The sequence below is a fragment of the Culicoides brevitarsis genome, chromosome 2, assembly GCF_036172545.1.
Source record: "Culicoides brevitarsis isolate CSIRO-B50_1 chromosome 2, AGI_CSIRO_Cbre_v1, whole genome shotgun sequence".
Lineage (NCBI taxonomy): Eukaryota > Metazoa > Arthropoda > Insecta > Diptera > Ceratopogonidae > Culicoides > Culicoides brevitarsis.
Window position 1 is genome coordinate 20655850 of NC_087086.1, and position 21549 is coordinate 20677398.

At 30.7% G+C, this 21549-nt stretch overlaps 2 protein-coding genes across 2 annotated transcripts in view; one reads left to right on the forward strand and one right to left on the reverse strand.

Moving 5' to 3' along the window:
- The first annotated feature begins 1261 nt into the window (after nt 1–1261).
- LOC134832701 (uncharacterized) overlaps nt 1262–21549 on the forward strand; it is a 74173-nt gene continuing 53885 nt past the window's right edge. The window contains exons 1-2 of the mRNA XM_063846817.1: nt 1262–1432; nt 16707–16846. Coding sequence (XP_063702887.1) covers nt 16776–16846 — 71 coding nt within the window. The 5' untranslated portion in view covers nt 1262–1432; nt 16707–16775. The remainder of the gene's footprint in view (nt 1433–16706; nt 16847–21549) is intronic.
- On the reverse strand, nt 9139–11634 carry LOC134828719 (odorant receptor 4-like). Its single transcript, XM_063841704.1, has 4 exons — nt 11017–11634; nt 9889–10149; nt 9256–9295; nt 9139–9209 (listed from the first exon to the last, which is right to left on the reverse strand). Exons 1-4 carry the CDS (start codon nt 11632–11634, stop codon nt 9139–9141), a joined length of 990 nt encoding a protein of 329 aa, XP_063697774.1.

Below are 21549 nucleotides of genomic sequence, written 5' to 3' on the forward strand. Positions count from 1 at the left end.
CTAAAACTCAAAAATTAAATTAAAATATGAATTTTTAGTCCATTTATAAAATTTTAATTGTACCTAATTTTTTTAAATTTTTTTTTAGCAAATTAAATAATTTTCTTTTAAATTTGAACCAAAAAGCAAATTTTAAGTCACATTTGGATTTAAAAAATTTTTTACTATGTTAAAAATTTCATTTAATTTTGTTTTATGCTTCAGTATTGCAAAATATTATAAAAATACTAAAATTTTGATTAACTTCAAGAACCGTGTCAATTAATTGAAAAAAAATTTCGATTTTCTGTTCATGACAAACCGCTAACCCGATTTTTGATTAATCGGTTTTTGGATCTTTATGTACACTTTATGCATACATTTTTTATGTGTAACATGATTTCCGTGAAGTGACTGAAAAGGCTGAACATCTAATTACCATTTCACGGAATCAAATGGAGACGCCTGGTTCTTTTTTTCCTTCATTTAAAATCACTTGAAAATCTTCAAAAGGGCAAAGTTTTTCAATAAAATGATAAACAAATGAACATTAAAACATTATATTCTATTATTCCCAAAATGTATAAACAACAACGAAAAAAACTTTTGTGACCCATATGTTTTCCATCTCCAAAATCACATTAAATGTCAAATGGCTTGTTCTTGCCTCTTCTCTCTGTGTTACGTTTTTTTCTTGTGTATTTGTTCATTTATTTAGTTATTATTTTATTATAGATAGTCCGTGTTGTTGTTGTTATTCATCCTCATACAAGGATGGATTGTGGAATAAATTACTCTCGAGAGATTTTTCATGAAATATTGTGTTAAATAATCAAATATTAGTGTTATTATTAGAATATGAGAGAAGGAATTCTCGAATGATGTGACTATGTGCCTAAGAAAAAAAAAATAACACAAACAACAACAAAAAAAGAAGCTAATAAAGTTTTTAACACAACATTTTGATTTAATTTGAATTCCCAAACTTGTCAAACAATTTGTGAAAATTAGACCTTGGAACCACATGAAAGATGATGTTAATGTGAAGTTTATTTTTTTTTGTTGCCAGAGGGTTCGTTTAATTCCATGAGAGAATATGCGTAAAATTAAATTAGTTTTCTGAATATTTTTCACGTGAGGTTTGTTGAGCATACAATATAAATAAATATTTTCCGTAAAGTGAATAAAGTGTCATCGACATCGTCAAGAAGCAAAAAAAAATTGATGAAACTCAATAGTTGTAGAGTAAAAATGTGTTTGTTATCAATTATTAATGTTAGTAATTATCGTCGTTGCTTGAATATGGAAATCGTTGCAAAAAATCTGTGGATACTTGTTGGTAATAATAAGAAATATCATCAGCATCGCTATCTGGATCAACAATTAATCACAAACAATTATCGCAATCGTCGTCATCAACAACAGCCCAATCACTAAATGATGATTCTTCAATGTAAGTTTCACGTAAAACATTTTTTTTTTTTCTAAGCATGTTTCTTGGTTCTTTGTGTCCTTAATTGGGCTCCGTTTCCGTTTTTCTTCGTTTACTTTTTTTTGTGTGTCCTCTTGACCGATGAATGTGTTTCCTTTTTAGTTTTATTTGAATTTTTGTTTGAGTAAGCAAAGAAATAAAACAGAAAAACGCTCATCATCGTCATCGTCAGCGTTACACACGGACACGATCATTATAAATACAAAAATAGACTATCATCATTAATATTATTACAATCAATTGCATTTCGTGACTCGATGTCTCGCTATACTACACAAAACATTACAGCGACACCCGTCCGCTACCTCGGACACAGAACAGGAAATATGGTTACATTACACACCACAAATTCCATGTACAAGTGGAGAAATTGTCTTGCGATAATGACGGTGTATTTATTTTCATTTAATTAAGAAGTCGAGTCGTCGTCCTTCTTCTTGACGCGACGCGCCGCATTCGTGCATGCACCGCATGTAAATTAGCGATGAAACATAATTATGAAGTTATTTGCATTTACGTACATATGACAATGATAATTGAATTACAATTGATTAGAATTTTAATGAGGATATTATCGTGTAAGAGAGAGACAAAGTGATATAAGAAAGTTTTTAAGTGGATTTCGCTGTTAAAAGATTTATGGTAATATTAAATTGTGAGCGCAGCAGTTTGATGTTGCAGTACTGGACCTTTCAAGTGGCTTTAGAAAAATTGCGGTGTTTTAAATAAATTTTTTAAAGTGACTAAATTTTTTTAAAGTGACTAAAGAAAATTTTCAAAAGTCATTAAAAATTGAATTTATCTAAAAAAAAACAGACTTTGAATTTGAAAAATTTAATGTGTGATTTTTTTTATTTTTGATTTTATACATTTTTAAGACATTTTGAAGATATTGATTTCCAATATTGAGGAAAACGAAAAATATAATTTTCAAAATTATTTGTAGATATTAAACAAAAAAATCAAAAATGAAAGTTATTTGGTCTTTTTCTGGAAATTTTTTTACAGAAATTTTGATATTTTTTCAAAAACTATAAAAAAGTGAAAATTTAACAAAAAATTAACATAAAGAAAATTTAAAACTTTTAAAAATCATGTTCTGAAACAGTTTTGAGAAGATAACAATAAAATTAATAAAAATTATTTTTTTAATTAATATTGAACTTATTTTTTTAAATTCTGACAATTTTTGTGGTATTTTTATTAAAAAAAATGTAAGATCGAGTCCAATGATTAATATTTTTTTATTAAATTTCAATAATATGATAAATATACTTGTTTATCTTTAAATATCTCCCTAAAAAGTTTCAAATATTTTAAAATATAATTTTACTGACATGAATAAAGTTCAAGCAACATGAATTAAAATTCAAATTTTTGGAATTAATAATTTGGCTTTTGATAAATTTTCTTGAATACATAAAGTTTACATTTTCTTACATAATATTTAAATTTTTAGAAATGAAAAATTCTCTTCAAAAAAAAAATAAATAAATAAAATTATAATAAATTTTGAAAAATAAATCCAATTCAATTTAATTTAATTTATTTAAATGAAAAAATTGAAATATACCAGCATCAAGACAAAATAATGCCCCTGCATTCTTCAATACATTTTCCCGCATCAAAAACACTACAAAAAATGTTTGCATTGGAAAAAAAATCAATGATGAATTTTCCTGTTCTTCTCACGAATCATATCATTACAGTTCGCTTCTCACTTGTTGTACATACAATTTAAAAACACCATTTAATTTAATGAGGGACACTGTTGTGCACCAAAAAGAAAGATACAGACACCACCCATTCAAAGTATGTATATAATTCTAAAACTGTCCAAACAATATTCGCAACAATGTATAGCTCGAGTTGAACATCTGGCGCTCTTATCACGTCAACTCCGGAACAAAAAAAAAATATTCGATACAGTGTGTGTGTGTCTTTCATCTTCTTATGCAACGTGAAATTACTGGCAATGGTACAGAAGCTTCGCAGCAACATGAACAATGTAAAAACCATTCTACAAGGAAAATATTATAAGGGAGGTTACATAACTTTTATACTTTTTTTTCATGTATTTTACTTTGTATTGTGTCTGCGTCTGTGTGAATATTATTGGAAAACCTGTCTTAAAATGATAAAATAAAATATTTTCGGTAGGCAAAGGAGAAAATTGGAGTGTAAATATTGTCGATAAGCAAATTAAACTGTCTGCGTTGTGTAATCATGTCAAAAAAGGTCAAGTACCTGGCGTCGCCATTTGATTTTCCGGTTCGCGATTTTCCTTCTCATTACGATGACATGCCCGATATCACTCATAATTTATTCAGTGACAAAGCAATGATGTCCCAATTTTTCACTAACACACACACACATACACACGGAGCGCCATTCAAATCAAAATGACATCGTTTCAGGAAAAACTGGCATTGTAAATTGTTAAATTGTAATTTCAATTTATTGCCTTTCGTACATCCATAAATTTCGTTATTATATAAGTGTGTAGAGCGGAGGCATTGCGATAATTGTGTATGGACCATAAAATTTTATATTTCACTAAAAATGCCATCCAATGAGCGTGTTCATGTTGAACAAAATAGACGCAGTACCGAAGAAGAGGTGTGTGGAGGGAGAGACATCTCGCGTCTCTGGGATTCTTTCCGCAAAACAATCGCGACACACATTTGTGGACAGGCACACGACCAACATCATAATTATCTTCGATGATGCTTGGTGCCGTAAAATCAAGTTAATTAATGAACGTAATTCTAATTTCAGCGATCCAAACATTTGACGGCAATTCAATTATAATATTTGGTCATTAATTTAATTGTCAATTTTGTGTCGCGTATGCTGACCGTGCATCGTCATGCGAAAATGCAGGCATTATATATTTATTCAGAGTGAATAGAGAGAAATCATTTGTGAGTGACAGTTTTGTGTTTCGATCTTCACGTAGCTGAGCGAAGGAAATTGTTTTAATGACATTTTGAAAGATTGCTTATTAGAACGGACGGAAAACCTTTTGAAGTGTGTGCGTTTTGCATTCATCAGCAAAAGCACTGCAAACACTTATATTAATTAGTGCCTATCAGTATATCACACTCACTCGCTGTCTCTCTTATGGCCTTCGTTTTCGCTTAGGATGTAATAGATTAAAAAAGAGAAAATGATATCAGTGTTGCAACGTTTTAATGCATAAAGTAGCGCATGACACAGATCTCTTAATAAAGTGAAAACTTTCTTATATTTATGAGACGAGGAAGAATGCGTACAAGAAGACGACACTCCACTCTACTCTACATACACACACTCGCAGGTTGAGAAGAAAATCAATTTTTTGTGCATTATCACAAAATAATCTTGTACACTCTTGTCATCTTTTTTTTTTCTTTGTTGTTACTCATCCAAGAGCTAAACTGTGAAAAAAGCACGAGAGACTTGGGAAATCACAATGTTCCTTTCATAAAAATGATTTTCTCGAGACTACAAACAATTTTACTGAAAAAACATTAAAAAATTTTCAAACTGATCAAAAAATTTGGCAAAATTAAAAAAAATTTGGGAAATTCTGGGAAATTTTTTGTTTTCTGGAATAGTTTGTTTGTTAGATATTTTTTTACGAAAACAAAACCTACAGAAATCATGAGTCCACGAAAAATCTAAAAAAATCAAAAATTAATTTTCTTCGAATTCTCGAACCAGCCTGGCCAGATCTCCAGTTTTTTTCTGGAATCTCCAGGATTGTTGCAAACTCTCCAGGAATTCTCCAGTCTCCAGGATTTTTATATTTTTTTTAAATTTTCAAAAAAGAGGAAAGAAAAATTTCAATTTTTTGTGCCGTGTTTGATAATGTAGTTATAAAAATGTCTTTGTTTGTTTCTACATTTTTTTACAATTTTAATTATTTGCTACTTTTGCAGACAAAAATCCTATTTGAACGATTTACTCATGATTGGATTAATTTTTTTTTTCAAAAAAAGCAAAAAAAAATAATTTTTGTTTTTCTTGTTTTGATATTCTTGAAATTTTAAGTAATTTTAAGTAAGTAAGAAATATTGATAAAATTATTGATATATATATTGATAAATTTTTTGAAGATATTTTAATGAATATTACCAAATTGTCAGATATTGAAAATTTTCCTGAAATCTTGAAATTAGACATTGCAAAAGCTCGACTTTTTGAAAGCTCGAGCTTTGAGCTTGAAGGTCGATGAATTTTAAAGCTTGAGCTCGAGCTTCGAGTTTCAAAATTGGAAAAAGCTTAAGATAATTTGGAAACAAAAATAAAAAAAATTTTTTTTTAACTTTTGTGTTTTAAAATATAAAAATACTTAATGAACTTTAAAAAATGAAAATTTTCTAATGAAGTATTTCTTAAGTCGACAAAAAGCGAGAAAAATTCAAAAATTACAAAATTTTTAGATATTTTTAAATATGCAAATGATATTTTTAGATAAAAAAAATCAAAAATTGAAAAAAAAATTAATTAAAAAATTATTTATAGATTTCGGTTTCACGAAAGAGTTTTGCAGATAAAAATGTAACAAAACAGCAAAAAAAAAATATAAAATCTTGATTTTTTGACTTTTAGAAAAAAAAAAAATCATTTTTTTTTAAATTTTTTTGTTTGTTCGTCTACATTAAAAAAACCAATGACTTTAAAAAAAAAATTCATCCATTTTTGTTTTTGTCTCGAACTAACAAAACCTCAAAAATGCCTTTCAACCAAGAATGTTTTTAAAATTATTACGACTTTTTACTTTTACGACCTTACAGCAAAGGTACTTGGACTTGATCTGTTAAAGAATGTTGTCCCATTCGGATCGATTTTGAGCTACAGCTGTCCAATTTCTCACTGCAATCGATCCATCTTGATTTTGGTCGCCCAACATCTCGACGGCCTTCTGGATCGTTTCGGAACAGCGTAGCAAAGTTGGATTCCAACTTCAAAGTTGGATCTGCGTCTCCATCTATAGTTGTCTTGCCTGGCTCCCAGAATAGTCGGAGCATCTTGCGTTCAAAAGATAGTTGCTGGTTTTCTTCGCTCTTGTAGTTGGAGATAGGCCAGGATTCCGATCCGTATGCGACAACTTGCATTCGAATGAGCTAAAATAACCGATTTCCAATGTTTCGAGCGCGAAACGTAATGTTCATACAGTGCAGGCATCATGTACCAAGATGCATGAAATATTTATCTAACAGCTTACTGTTACAGCTCCGTTTGCAAAATGAGATAAAATTTATCTGACGTGTGAGACATTGCCTGCAGCGAGAGTCTCACTATAACGAAGGAGGTTTTTGAACTTTTACGAGACATAAATTTGAGTCCTCTTTGAATCGGGCACTTTTTTGTCACTTCTGTTAAATTATAAAAAATGCCACGAAAAAGAAGGTGAAACGAAATAGAGAAAAATTGGACAATGGGATTAGTATTATATAAGATTTAACGATATTGGAAGCACCAATGTTAAAGATCAAAATGATTTTTTAATACACTTTTTTTTCGGACACATTGATAGAATACAACGGATTTATTTTTTCTCGTAATTTTTTTTTCCTTGTGAAACGTTTATCTGATTTAATCATGATTAGTTTTGAGATGATAGCAAGACACTAATTTGATTTATTTAATTATAATGTGTGTGTGTTTTGCTTTCTCATCAAGATATAAAAAAAAGTAAAAAAGGAAATAGCAAAGTTACTCTTAATTATGTGATGTAAAAAAAATGACGTGTATGAAGATTAACTTCTGTGTGGTTGCTATACTTTTTTTTTAGGGATCAGTGTTTGAAAAATAGAGAAAAGTAGATGAAGAAGGAAGGACCTCACCCACTTAAATTCCAAATCCGTTTCTTATATATTATATACATTAATAACAAGTCGCCCACTTTTCTTTATCTACTTCATCGCACGAGCATTTCATCACGTTTCTGTCCTTTTTCTTCATTGTACGACAGATAATTTAACATTTTTTGTTGTTGTTGTTGCTGTTCAAGTTGTTGAGAAAAATAATTTCTTGATTGTAAAATAAATTATGTCTGTCCGTTTTTAGGAAGTATTTTCTACGATATTAAAATAAGATACGATCCGATCTAGTTTTAACCGCATTTTGAAGAAAAGAATACGGTTTTATCCTTACTCTGTCACGTGGTTGAAAAATTATTGAAACCAAGTGACTTAAAGAATTAAAAAAAACCGAATAAACCACGTGGTCAAAAAAACATAAGTAAATATATTGATTAAGGGAACCACGTGGTTTTTAAAAAAATAAGTATCACGTGGTTAAAAGTTAGAACGTGTTTAAAAACTAAAAACCACGTGGGTTTAAAAATTAAATAGCCATGTGGTTAAAAAATAAGAGAAACCACGTGGTTTACATAATTAATTAAACTATTTTATTGAAAAATTTAAAGAACCACGTGGTTAAAAAATCATAAAATATCACGTGGTAATTGTTAGAATAAGGGAAAAATATTTGGTAATGAAAAAAATTAAACCACGTGGTCAGAAAATTAGGTTAAAATATATAGGAGAAGACGTGGTTCAAAAAATTAAGTAAACCACGTGATAAAAAAAACTACAAAAACACGTGGTTTAAACGTATTGATAAATCACGTATTTGAGAAATTCAGCAAACCACGTGGTTTAAATGGTCTTGCATGGAGAGAAATTGAAATACGATACAATCGTTGATCGTCCTACCAAACGAGAACTTTTAATAATTTTTTTTACATTTTTTCATATTTAATGTATTTCCTAATGAACAAGCAAGAAAAACCTACAAAAAAAAGTAGACTTTTTTGTGGTCATCTAAATATTTTGCATTCCGTTTTGCTCTAGAATTCTTTCCTTTTACGTCTGTATTACACTCCCTCGGTATTACCCATTACAACTCACTCACTAAAATGACCTAATTTTGACAATGTTAATTAACATAAAATCACTTTTCTTCCCTTCTTTGTCTATAATATTCATGGCATATACATTTCGCTCATTTTCATTAGCATTACATGAGACTTTACAAAATGATGAAAAAAAAAATCCTGACATATGTACAACATATTTTGAAATAATGACGCCTACACACGAATTCCCTTATTTATCATTTTACATTGTTCTTATGCTGTTGTTGTTCGAGTTCTGCCACATTGTTTTTTTTTTTGTTATTTTGACATACCACATCATACAGAGCGTAAGCGAGACGAAACGTAAAATTTTGTTCGCACAAATAATCCATAAAATAAATGTTGTAAACAGACAGGAGAGAGAAAGATATGGAAAAATTGCCACATCGAATACGCTCGCGATGTGTGTGTGAGTGTCTCTATCAATTGTGCTGTGAAGTCGAAAATTACGTAATCAAAAAATCATGATGATCTGTTTCGGCTGTTTTTTTTCGACGTTTAATGTTGGATATAATTTTTGGCGTGATGGGTATGTGTGTGTGTGTACGCAACAGTGGGAGATTAAGTTGTTAGGCCATCTTTTATTTTTAATGTTTATTGAAGTTGATAAATTTTGTTTGAATTGAAATTAAGCGTTTAGGAGTTTTTGTTGCTTTGATGAATTATTTTATTTGTTTTTTTTATGGGGAAATTAAAGGAATGGGAACTTTTTTCAAGAATTTTTCCTTTTCGCTCCATCGGTACGAAAAATAGGCAGCTAATTATCGTGTTCGTGCTCCATTTTGATACGCATCTCGAAACTACTGGAGACAGTTTTCTCGGACAATGCTACCGAACAAGAAAATTTTATTCGATTCACATAAAAAAAACTTACATTTTTCTTCTTCATGCGTACTGGATGCCCATTGAGGTACCTACATGGAGAAGGACGATATGATACAAAAATTGCAATAAAAATAAAATAATAAAAAAGAGCTTAATTTTGTTTGTGCTTGTCTCTTTCAGTTGTGTGATTTTATGTTATGCCATTGTGTGTGTCGATGCACAAACAGGAAAGTTTTATTTTATTTTTGCCTATTTTGGTGTTTCATTTACACAATCCACACAAACACACAGGTGTGCTTGAATTTATTTTTTGAACACTATTTTTATTTAACAATATCCATAAATATACAAGCGTAATCGTATTTATTTTAAATTTGTTTGCTGGGTGCATTGTAGCTTGAATTTAAATGGAGACAGAATTTATTTTTCTTCGTCTTCTTCGTTTTTCTTATTCTTCGTATGTGTGTTTGTGTTTGTGTGTGTCTGAATGTAATGAAGTGATGAAAGAGAAATATTTCTCTTGCGTTTCTTTTGAAATTTTCTTAACCAGTCCGGTTGAAAATGTTGGTCATTATGGTGTAGAATTGATAAGCATTTGAACAAATCTACAAAAACAGCAAAAAAAAAAAAAGGAAAAACATTTTAAGTATGTCGGTTAACAATCAACTCAAGGTTACCTCACCGTACGAAAGTTTTCCAATTTTATGTCGAATATCTTGCCAGAAACTAATTTTATGGGTTTCGAAAGACGTTCTCGGAGAATCCTGAAGGACAGCTGGAATTGGAGCGGAGTCTCGTACCAGTTAGTGGTGTAGGAGGCATCGAGCAACGCTTCACTTTTCAAAGTCAACTCGTTCGTGTAGTAACACATGATGAAGAGTTCTGTCACGAGTAACGAGATGACTGCAGCACCATGAATAGCTAAATTTGCCGTTTGACCTTGCTGTAATGTAAATATGTACGGTACAGTCAATATTTAAAAGGGGTGCCCAGTGGGATGTTGTAAGCTTTTTTTAAGGCCCTGAGGTCTGACGAGAAAATACTTTTGAGCTCAAATTTTATTAATACGATTATTACAATTAAATTTAATTTTTGAATGTGAATCATTAAATTTTTGTTAAATTTACTCAAATATTCATTCTTCTAAAAAAAAAAATCTCGAAAAAACTACAAAAAGTTGAAAAATTGGCAGAAATTCTAAAAAAAGGCTACAAAAAGTTGAAAAATTGGCAGAAATTCTAAAATTTTCCATTAAATGTTTTGTTTGAATTGAACTATAAAAATTAAAAAAAAATTGCCAATTTTAAAAAAGTCAAATTAAAATTTTTTTATCAAAAAAGTAGTATGTACAATTTATTAAAAAAAAAAAACTAATCATCTCCAAAAGCGAAGTCAAAAATTCTTCAATTCTGATGATTTTAACTAATATTTTACCAAAACTTTACTTTTATTAAAGATTGTTAATTGTTTTTAGAAAGTTAAGAAAATTACTTAAAGGCCCAAATTTCCGACTAGTTATGATTTACCAACCATAAAAAGGTTAGATAAGATAAATTCCTTAAGGTATCAAATTTATCCTTTAAAAGATAAAAAACCAAATAAGGGATTAATTGGACTCCTAAGGGGTCAATCTCAGTCGTTTTTCGTCCGCAGGGCATTCTGCAAGAAAAACTTTAATCCAGCCTACATAATCCATCGCTTTTGAATTTTGACTGTACCGGATTGATATGACACGGAGAAGATGATGAAGAAGAAGAAGAAGAGTCATGCTGAAAGGAGAGAGATAATAATGAAATTTTCTCACACATACCGGAATGATGTAAAGCATGGTACAAATGGTGCCCGTGTTCCCCAAGCCATGCATAAGTAGATGTATTGACCAATGATCTTGTAAGGCATTTGCTAACTCGACACAATTCCGATGATAAATGACACACTCTTTGATTCTCTTGTGCATTGTCCGTGAGTCATTGTTTGTGTCCTCGAGTAAATTAATCAAGGCATACGACAAGGTATCCAAGTGGCCGTTCAAGATGATGTTGTAGGAGAAGAAAAGGGCATCTAGCAGGATTTGAATGGTGATGGCCATGCCAGTACAAACCAGCTGTTGCATGGAGGCAACGAGAAAAAAGGCAAAAGGCTCCGTACTGAAGGGATACCAAAAGGGATAAGCTAATTCATTTTTCAAGACGCCCACAATAGCATAGCTCAACGTTATGTAGCCCCGTATTTTGATGTATTTCATCGATATTGAGGCACCTTGATTTATTGATTTTTCTGCAATCGTTATGGCTGCATGCCGAATGTAGTTTGGCGTGTAGCGCGTATGCTCCTCCAGCTGGACAATGTAGTGCAGAATGCGACGGCGATACCAGTAAAAATTCAACAACTTCACCCATGTGGCAAAATCGTGAGCAATTGTAAACATGGTTCGCCATAAATCCAATTTATCGGGCTTGTCATACGCAAACCACACGGTAATAATTTGATGTACTGATAATAATGTTAAGAGAGATAATGAAATACACGACCGAATGAGACTTTGCCACGGACGATTCGCATCCGATACGAGACCAAGTGTCCGTAGCAAGCTCTTCTGATAAATAATGCTTCTCTCAAAGTTGGCAAACATCCCGAAAAAATATGCCGAATCAGCTTTTGTTTTTTTTTTTATTTTTTCAAATTCTTCACTAAACAATTTTTTCTTCTTCTTTTAATAAAATTTTATTTGTTTTTTTCCAAAACTTGTATCTTACTGCACAATCCAATGCCAAATAAGCCTTTTCACAAGCGGTAAGTGCTTTTATACTCGCACGTTTCATCATGATATAACTACTTTTTTCCGTTTTATTTTTTAAAAAATCGGATTTTCGACACAAAAATAAATAATTCAAAATCTCCCAATTGCATGTCCCTTTAGAATGCTTCATTTGGAGGAAATTCCAATCATCTATGAAAACGGTTGTTGCGTCAATTTGATTTAATGATCCCCCCCTTTGAAGACAATGTTATTCAATTTTCATCGCTTGATGACATTTTGATGCTGTTCAAACACGTTTGAGGCAACATTTTGTTGACCTGCCTTGCATAACAAATTGTCGTGAAACTTTTTATTGATTCGCTTTTTTTCTGACAAAAAATAGTGTTAAACAGATTTAGGGCCTTTAAACACGCCACACATGCAACAATTTGGTAATATATGTGAGCTGGAAATTGATGTTCTTGTCACGAGTTTTAAATTTTCCGAATAAATTTTTGGGAAACTGAGTAATTGAGTCATTATTACACAACACGTGTCAAAAAAACCCGGAACTGATAAAAATTCGAGCGAACAGCGAACCGCATTCAAATTTAAAACCAACACGATAAATTTTTGGATTTTTAAGGTTTTTCCGAAGTTTTCTATGAATTTTCTCGAATTTTCAAACGAAGTTCCCGGAACTTTCACAAGTTTTTCCCGATATTCACTTTTTATGTTCTCTTGTTTTTTTTATAAATATTAAAGTTTTTCAGATCTAAATGAACTTTCTGAGTTTTTCCGAAGTTTTCCGAGAGATTTTAATTTTCATATATGTTTTTTCAAAATTCGTTGGTGAATATTGATTTTTTTTAGGAATTTTTTAAAAGTTAAAATTCGATTTATCGTAATGAAAATCGAATTTTCCTTTTATAATTCATGATTTTACGTCAATACGGACAGACGGACATTACGATGCGCATTTTACAAAAAAAAAAATTAAAATGTGGTAAAAATTCGGTCATTTACTGTAAATGGAACCGAATTTAGCACCTTCCTTAAACACTGAGCTCTAACATGCAATATAATAAAATATTGACTTTATTCTGTCATGAATGCCTAAAATCAAGTTATAATAATACTTTAAAATCTAAATAACCGTTAAAGCTCATACAAAACTTTTAAATGCCAAGCGAAATCTGCCTTTTTTAATCCGTCATATTTTTCAAAGTCTCTCTCGAGAACGTTCGTTGCGATATTTGTACGTAACTAATCCCTGTGCTTATGTATATATGAATTTTCCATGATTCCACTGAATTCTCATTATTATTATCATTATTACCATCGTAACACAATTTTAAATGCTCATTCACCGCACAAACAATAAAAGGAAATTCAACAGTTTTTTTTATATTTTCCATCTTTTATATATGAAAAGTTTTGCTTCGTAAATCTGCCTTGTTCATACAACAACTTTACTAAAGTGCAATCACATAATTGTTCGCAAAATGTTAAAAGATAAGACTTTGAATGAATGAGTTAAAGCTGTTCAACATTTTTATAAACTTTTTTTTTTAATTTTGAGTTGTGTGTTGTTGTTGTGTGTGCCATATTTTGTTAGAAAATGTAACGCGGAAACAAATAATGATGAAAAATATGTGATGCGAATTTTAACGACCGTCACGACCGACGGCTGGAAGGATAAAGGAACTAGGTTATTATTAAAAAATGTGGATGGGATCCTCCTGTTTTAAAAAAAAAGTTATTAAAAATTTTTGCTTTTTTGCTTACGTCAACTTCCCCTTTAATTTTTCAACGGAAAAATTCGCCCATAGCTTAATATAATTACATTAAATGATAATAAAATAAAAGAATCACAGTAAAAATTGCTTCTTTAATTGTATAACCCTTGAGGTACGTTTTGTGTGTGTGTCTACAAGAGCTTGACAGTGTTTGTGTCTAAACGAACGTGAAAAATAACAATTTACGTGTAACAATGCTCACTGATAAAAGACCATAAATGACGAGGTTTTTGCGGTTTTTTCCTCATTCACTGAACAATCTTTTTTTTTCGTTAACAAAATGAATGCATACTTCAATTAAAAAGGCTTTGTCAGTTTTATTCACCGCATTTTTTTCATTTATCATTTTGTAGGTGTGTGTGTTTCGATGGGAAAAAGGTCGCGCTCATTCAATTTGTATGAATTTTTAGGGAGGATCACCTGCGTTAACGAAATTATTGAAAAATATGTCAACAACCTAATTATGTCGTTATTTTTGTGAATTCAACAATAAAAGAGACTGAGATCCCTTTTACGGGTTACTGGCATTTGAATTGATCATGACACAACTGTCAAAACCAAATTTACTGTCGTTAAAGGTAGAATTGAAACATTTTTATCGTTTTTTTTTTCGTGAATAATTTTAACAATAAATTTATATTGAACATTATCCGAGGAAACGGTCTAAAAGTTTCGAAGCAAAATTGCAATCAAATGTCGGAAAGTATGATAAAGTCAATTCAATTCCGGTATGAATGTCATGCAAATGTGTATAAATTTTTATAGACATATCAACTTTTATTTGAATTGAATCAAGTTAAGGTTGTAAAGGTATAAACGAATATACCTACCTATGGAAAAACAACAACAAAAAAAAAAATAAAAATGAGGAAAAAATTTAAATATAGCGCACATCCCTTTTGGTTTGGGTGAGAGATGCGGGAATCATAAAAAATATCAAATTACTTAATTTTTTGTTTTCTAATTTCTCCTTAATATGCTATAAATAATCAATTAAATGAAGCATCTTATCACTTTTATCGAAAATATAATTTTTCAATTGTTACAAAATTTATTCAAAATGAAAAAAATTTGAATCAAAAAAAAAAAATTTTTCACCATTAAATTTGAAAAAAAAAATTAATAAAAATAATTTTTTATCTATCCTACAGAATATCAGAAACTTCCTGAAGTTTTAAAAATTTTAGAATTTCAAAAAAATAATTTTTGCAAGATCTAAATTTTGTGATTGAAAATAGCGATTTTTAGTAATTTTAAGTTTTAAAATTTTATGAAGTTTCTAAAAATTTTGGAAAAACAATATTTTTATTGATTTATTTATTTGATATTAAGTGATCAACACTTTTCACAAAAAATTTTCATTTTGTACAAACTTTGCAAAAATCAGACAAATTAATTTTCGATAAAAGTTTCTTTGTTAAAGTTTTTGTTAGCATTTTTTCTTTATTAAGAGAATTTTGAGAGACTAATAAAAAACTAAATTTAAATCATAGTTTTTGGGATTCCCGCATCTCCGTGTGTGTAAAACACGCATTAAACCCAATCCAACAAACTGTTTCAAAATCACTCACCCATGCTGTGTATTGTGAACTATACTGCCCTACTTTTTTCTTCTATTTTCTTCCTCCTTTTCATATTTTTTTTGCGATTTTTCCAATAAAATAATAACAACAATAGTCACTGACTTCATTTCTATGGGTGTGCTGTGCACGTGTGTGCGTTCGCAACGTACTTGACAACACGATACCATCCATCAGTCTATAAAAAGTCATGCAATGTTACGAAAGAAGGCAAAAAAAAAGAAGAAAATTGTATAATAAGAATCTTATACTACTGCCTATGAAATGAAAAAGCGCTAGAAAGAGAGCGAGTATTATGAAGCGCTATAATAAAGGTATTTGTTACTAAAAGGTGTGTACGGAATGAATGCCACCCATGTACAGAAAAGTGTGCAAGAAAAATCAATATTTAGAGATAATATTACGTGGGCACACAAACTATACGACATCTATTACTATTTTTTTTTTGATAGCTGTGCGGTAAAAATGTCATATTTTTGTTTGACTTGCATTCAAAATTCATTAAAAATTTTTAAGGTGGACCACAACCAGATGAACTTTAATTTATTTTATGACAATGTTCGGTAACCGCCCGCTATTTAAATTTTTCAACCACAATTTCTCCGTCTGTTCTTTCTGCTCAGTAAGTCGCGAAAGGATTTTATTGCACAATTTACAGTCAAAGGACATAATAATGATAGTAATAAAAGTTCTTTAGAAAAAAAATGTTAAAAAAAGATTTAAATTATTAAAATAAATGTTTAGAGATTTTTGAAAAAAAAAATCAAGAGCGTGACTGAATGAAAGACATCAAGCTAAATTAAATAAAAATGTCACTCTTCATGTATATTTAGGACAAATCGAGTGCACGCACAACACAGACTTTCATTATTAATTCATGAGAATATCGTCATGTGAATGAGTAAAATTTCATAAGAGCAGGAAAAAATGTAAATATTGTGTGTACTTTTTTTTTTACAAATTTTTACACTCTTTTAACAACCTTGCCGTGTGTTTATGTGCATTACAAGACAAAAATGAGACATCCTTTGACTGATGTGTATCTCTCTCGCAACATCACACGACGAATGACGACAAAATAGAGCCGTATAAGGTTATTACAAATGTAAATATTTTTTACGGCAACCGGGAATATAAACAAAGATGTTAAGTGCTTGTGTTCTTTTCTCTGCCTTTCCTTTGAAAATGTAATTTACTGCTCTTTTATATGCATGTTGTTGTTGTTTTTGTTAGTAGAAAGCAGGGAGTCGCTGTAAATCCTTCCCTTCCGCTGTGTGTACGTGGTATCAAAGTTTAACACTGTTTTGCTCTATTTTTTCTGCGTTTCTCTCTCATTTTTATTTCAAAACCTCAATATTATTATTTTTCTTTCTTTTTACAGTGCCACAAGACAAAATAAAAAAGCGCAACGCTTGTTCCTTTCTATCTATTCTACTGTGAACTTCTTAAAATGCCTTTTAAAAAATTTCAAAGACGAGTTAGCGGACCAGGAGCATACTGTAATAACTATCTGCAAGCTAGGTGAGTATCGAATTTTTCTATTGATTTTTTTCTTTATCTCGCTACTTAGACTCTTCAACTTTTATTTGATATTGAGCATCTCCCACAACTTTGCTTATTTATCTTTCCGTAGAAATACTTTTTTCGCATAGTTTTGGTTCTCACGTACAGGTGAAACTTTATCAAAACATTCATTAGCCAAATTATTTGTGTACTGCTCAAATAAAACTTTTTTACTCTCGCATTCTTATGAGAAATCAAAGAAATTTGGGAAAATAGTTCTTTATTTTCAGCCAATCAAAATACGATAAACTTCCCTGCGGACGAAAAATGAGTCAGATTGACCTTTTAGGAGCCAAATTGATCCTTTAAGTGAATTTTCTGATTCCTTAATCCTAAATAAATAAATCTGATCCTAAAAGAATAAATCCAACCTTTAAAAATTTAGAGGATCATTAGACTTCTTTCAGAGTTTAGGGGTCAAATTGATCCATTAAAAGCCATATTGACACTTAAAAGCAGTAGCGTAGCTAGCCGAAAATTTTTAGGGGGGCCCTCTGATTCTGAAAATTACCTTTGAAATTTCTGGGGAGGCACAGCCAGCCCCAGCACCCTATGACGCTACGCGCCTGCTTAGAAGTCGAATTGACCCCTTAAATGAATTTTCTATAGGATTTTTTGGGTTTGCGAGTGATCAATTTCAAAAGAGGTCAAATTAATTCCTTAGAGTTAAGAATGTTTATTATTTTAGGGATCAGATTAATCCATTGACGGACAAAAAAAACACTTTAAAGAGATAATTTGATCTCTTGGGTCAATCTGGACTCTTAATGGATCAATCTGACCCCTAAAACAATCAATCTAACCCTAAAAGGAACCAATTTGAACCATTAGAGTTTAATTTGACCCTTTTTGTCCTTTGGAGAGGTTAATTTCAACCCTTAAAGTTAAATTGACCTATTTAAAAGTCTCGTGAAATTCGTGAAATCAAAAAATAACTTGGATGATGAATTTCATTCACAAGGGTCAATTTGATCAATTTCACCCATTTTTTGTCCGCAGGATTCTCCATAATAAAAGACTATACGTTCCATCAAACACTGTGTTCATCAATGACCTTCAGTTTATTAATCTCCATACATGACACGATGTTACGTTAATTTCCCTTTAGAATTGTTTCTGTGATAAATTTCACCTCAATTTGCCTCGCATCGACCGAAAATGCACCATTATCGCATCACATCTACCTTTTACAATATTTAACAAACAATTAATTCTAAATAAACGTAACCTTTACATCACCTCTCTCACTCTGGCCCAATTGCCTCCGTGTTTTACGTGCGATGCGACACGAAAGAACGAGCAACACAAAGACCATTAAAATGACAAAATAATTATTTAGCAATTTATTTTGCATTGTTTCACTGACATTCCACGTTGGAGGTTGTGTATTTAGTTGACGACGATAAACAAAGGCGCACATAAAGTTGCAAATCAGAGAGAGAACGAGGCACCAAACTGGTTCACCTCTGGCCGCAAAAACACAAAATAATGACGTTTTCAACCACGTGCTTCAGTTTGGAAATTCAATTCGCAAAATCATCGACAATGCTGCCGTTTATGTTAATAATGCGACAAAAATTTTGATTAAACGTTTTTTAATAAAATAACATAAACACATATAGCGCATAACGAGGACAAGGTGAATGTTGATGACATGATGCACTTGTTTCAAAGTCATCAAAAGGAATTTTTGTTTCAAATTGTTCTCATTACACTTTACGCCATTTTTCGTAAACTTCACATTGAACGCGCAGTGAGCAAAAATGTAAATCAATTCAAATTGGATGCCAAATTCGGACATGCTTTGCAATCAACTGCAAACTGCATTTTAACAATGAAATTCCTCCTGATTTAAGTGCGAAAAAGCAATCAAAATATGTGTCAACGTGTCAAAAACGATTCTGTCCTTGATCGCAATATTTTTTGTGCATGCATACAGTTTCGGGCTGTTTTCGAAACAAACGTAGTAAAAGAGTTTACCTTTTTAATGGGCTCTAACGTCGTCGTCTAACATAATACATAATGGAAAGTGCACAAAATATTTATTTTCCACTCAAATACCTTCGCACACATGTGTTCGTTTTTCGCAGTCACGGTATTGTTATTTATTTTTCAGAAACAATTTTTAAACTTTATTTCAATATTTTTATTTTATTTTTTGAAGGACTTTCCGTACACCTACCATTCAATTACTTTGAATGCATTTAATTTTCATATTTCGTCTCGTACCTCGTGTGAGATGACGTAAATCGACGGCTTTAATTTATTCATGCTTGTTTAGTTTTTTGAAGCGAGTCCCTTGTCAAATATTTTATTTAAAACGTGCGAAGAGGAACCACAGACGTGCTTTTGACACGTTCGCATTTCAGTCACTTTTTCACGTGCGAAAACCTTGGAGGGATTTTTATTCATTTTTTTACTGCGAAAAATCCAGACATGAAATTCGGCTTTAAAACTCGAGGATAAACAAGATATTATCGAAGAAATTAAACTAATTCATAAATAATTACAAAGTAATTAATTTATCTCATATACAATTACCGCCTTTCGCAAGGAAAAAAGATTAATGACAATATAATGTGGCATTCAAAAGGCAGGAAAGCAGGAAAACTTTTTGATTCGTCTTTTATCCTGTTTGTAACACACACACCCACTCACACTCCAGAGACAAATATTTCAAAACGCAAATTTAATAAATCAACATGCGTGAGTTTATGGCTTGCTTTTGTTGGAAGGAAATTTAATTTTTACTCAATAGACAGGCACATGAATTCTCCAAAGTAGCTTTTGACACGAAACGTATCAGACTGATTTTGAGGCAACTCGGTGGAAAAAGTTCATCAATCAGAATCGTTTTCTTTTCATTTTAATTTAATCATCGTCATCATAGCGCAGAATAATGATATAATTAATTGTCGACTTGAGATTTATTTAATTATACTCTGCAATTCCGTTTACCAAGCAAACATCATTTTATGATGAAACAACATGAGACCGCCTTTTTTGATTAATTAAATTTCGAAATATAAAACCACCGCCAACAAAACGCAGTCAATCAGGAAATAAATACTACTGAGTCCATTTACCGATTCGCAGACACATAGCCTAGTAATATAATAATAATAAATTATTGTTATCGCTTATATAGGTTAAAAGTTTTATAGGAGCTATTATTGATTACTTTTCATTTATGGGTGATTAAACGCATCAAAAGGGATCGTAAATTGATCGGAAATGATTTTAATTGATTCATGATTTTTAATTAGTCTTCCGTCTTGGCGACAAAAAGGGTCAAACAGCTCCCAAAGTAATTCATAAAGAAAATCCAGTCTCCCAAAACATTATTTAATATTCTGTAAAACTGGTGTAAACAATAAATTTTTATTTAAAAACGAGGAAGTAAATAGGACAAAAGCACGATTCTGTCACTTTTCATCACGGTTGACAGTGAAATCGCCATGAATGATGAGACCGTTTATGTTTCTGTGGCATAAAAAAGCGCGGAAATGCTTAGTACTTGTTTTTTTTTGATGAAGTAAAAAAATTTTAAAGACTATCTTGTCAAAATAATAATTCATCATTACCATTCATCATTTAAAGTACCTTCCATATATTTTACTTCTCATTTCCTGTGAAATTTTTGTCTGGTGTGTCTCGAAATTTGTATCTCTTTTCATCATGGGTCGTCTTCACTAATCTCGGGTAATAAATTGTACGTTTTTTATGGACTCCAATAAACGATCACTAATTTAAATGCATTTCGTACAAAAATATTTGGTGTGTTCAAAGGGCTACTCAAAAAAAAAAATGAAAAAAGAGTTTCTAAAAAGAAGTAAAAAATGGAATTTTGAATTTTGAATAAAAATTTTGTCAAATTTTCTTCAAAATTTTCGTTATTTTACCTTAAAACAGAAAAAAACGTCCAGTTGATTTAACTAATTTAAAGTAAAAAATTCCAATAAAAAAAAAAACAAAAATTAATTTTTTTAAGTGTAGCCTAAATTTGTAATAAAAATGCGCTTAAGTGTGTATCCATTAAATTTTGTCTTTTTGCTAAATTTATTTCTCTGTGAAGCAAAAGGATTCGTGGCAAATTTTACATTTTTTGATGAACTGCGAAGAAACACATTTAAATCCCTCTCATTATTGAAATAGCAAATAAAATCTGTCAATTTAATAAAAAAAATCCGTTTAAAATTTATTCGTTTTCCAACCAAAAATACCTAATTTTATTTGTCGCTTATTAGTTGTGCTAACACGCAAAATTATGTGCTGTCGTTGATTTGATGCTTTTTCTCCGAACACAGATAAAAGATGTAAATTATTGATTTGACATGACTGATGCGAAGAAGACGCGTTATGTGCGCTCTAGTTGTCAACGAAAGGAAAGAATTAAATTTTACATAAGCAAAAACCTTTTATAAAAATGATAAGATCTTTTCCTTTCAGTTTTCTTTGAAATAATATTTAACAAACTTTTTCGCACTGCTGGCTATGTGTCATCATCAGCAAAAAGAGAGATTTTAATTAAAACTGGAGATAAAATTTTTATTAACGTGACCATCTAGAATTATGTCAAAGAATTTTCCTAACAGCTTTCCGTGATTTTCACAAGCGACACATGCCTTCCATACAATTTTTTTCTTCTTAACTGATGAAAC

Coding starts and splice junctions, on each gene's coding strand:
- LOC134828719 (XM_063841704.1), bottom strand. CDS start 11,634: ATGTTTACAATTGCTCACGATTTTGCCACATGGGTGAAGTTGTTGAAT. Junction 10,150..11,016: donor CCATGCTTTACATCATTCCG/GTATGTGTGAGA, acceptor TTTACATTACAG/CAAGGTCAAACGGCAAATTT. Junction 9,210..9,255: donor TACGCATGAAGAAGAAAAAT/GTAAGTTTTTTT, acceptor CTTGTTCGGTAG/CATTGTCCGAGAAAACTGTC.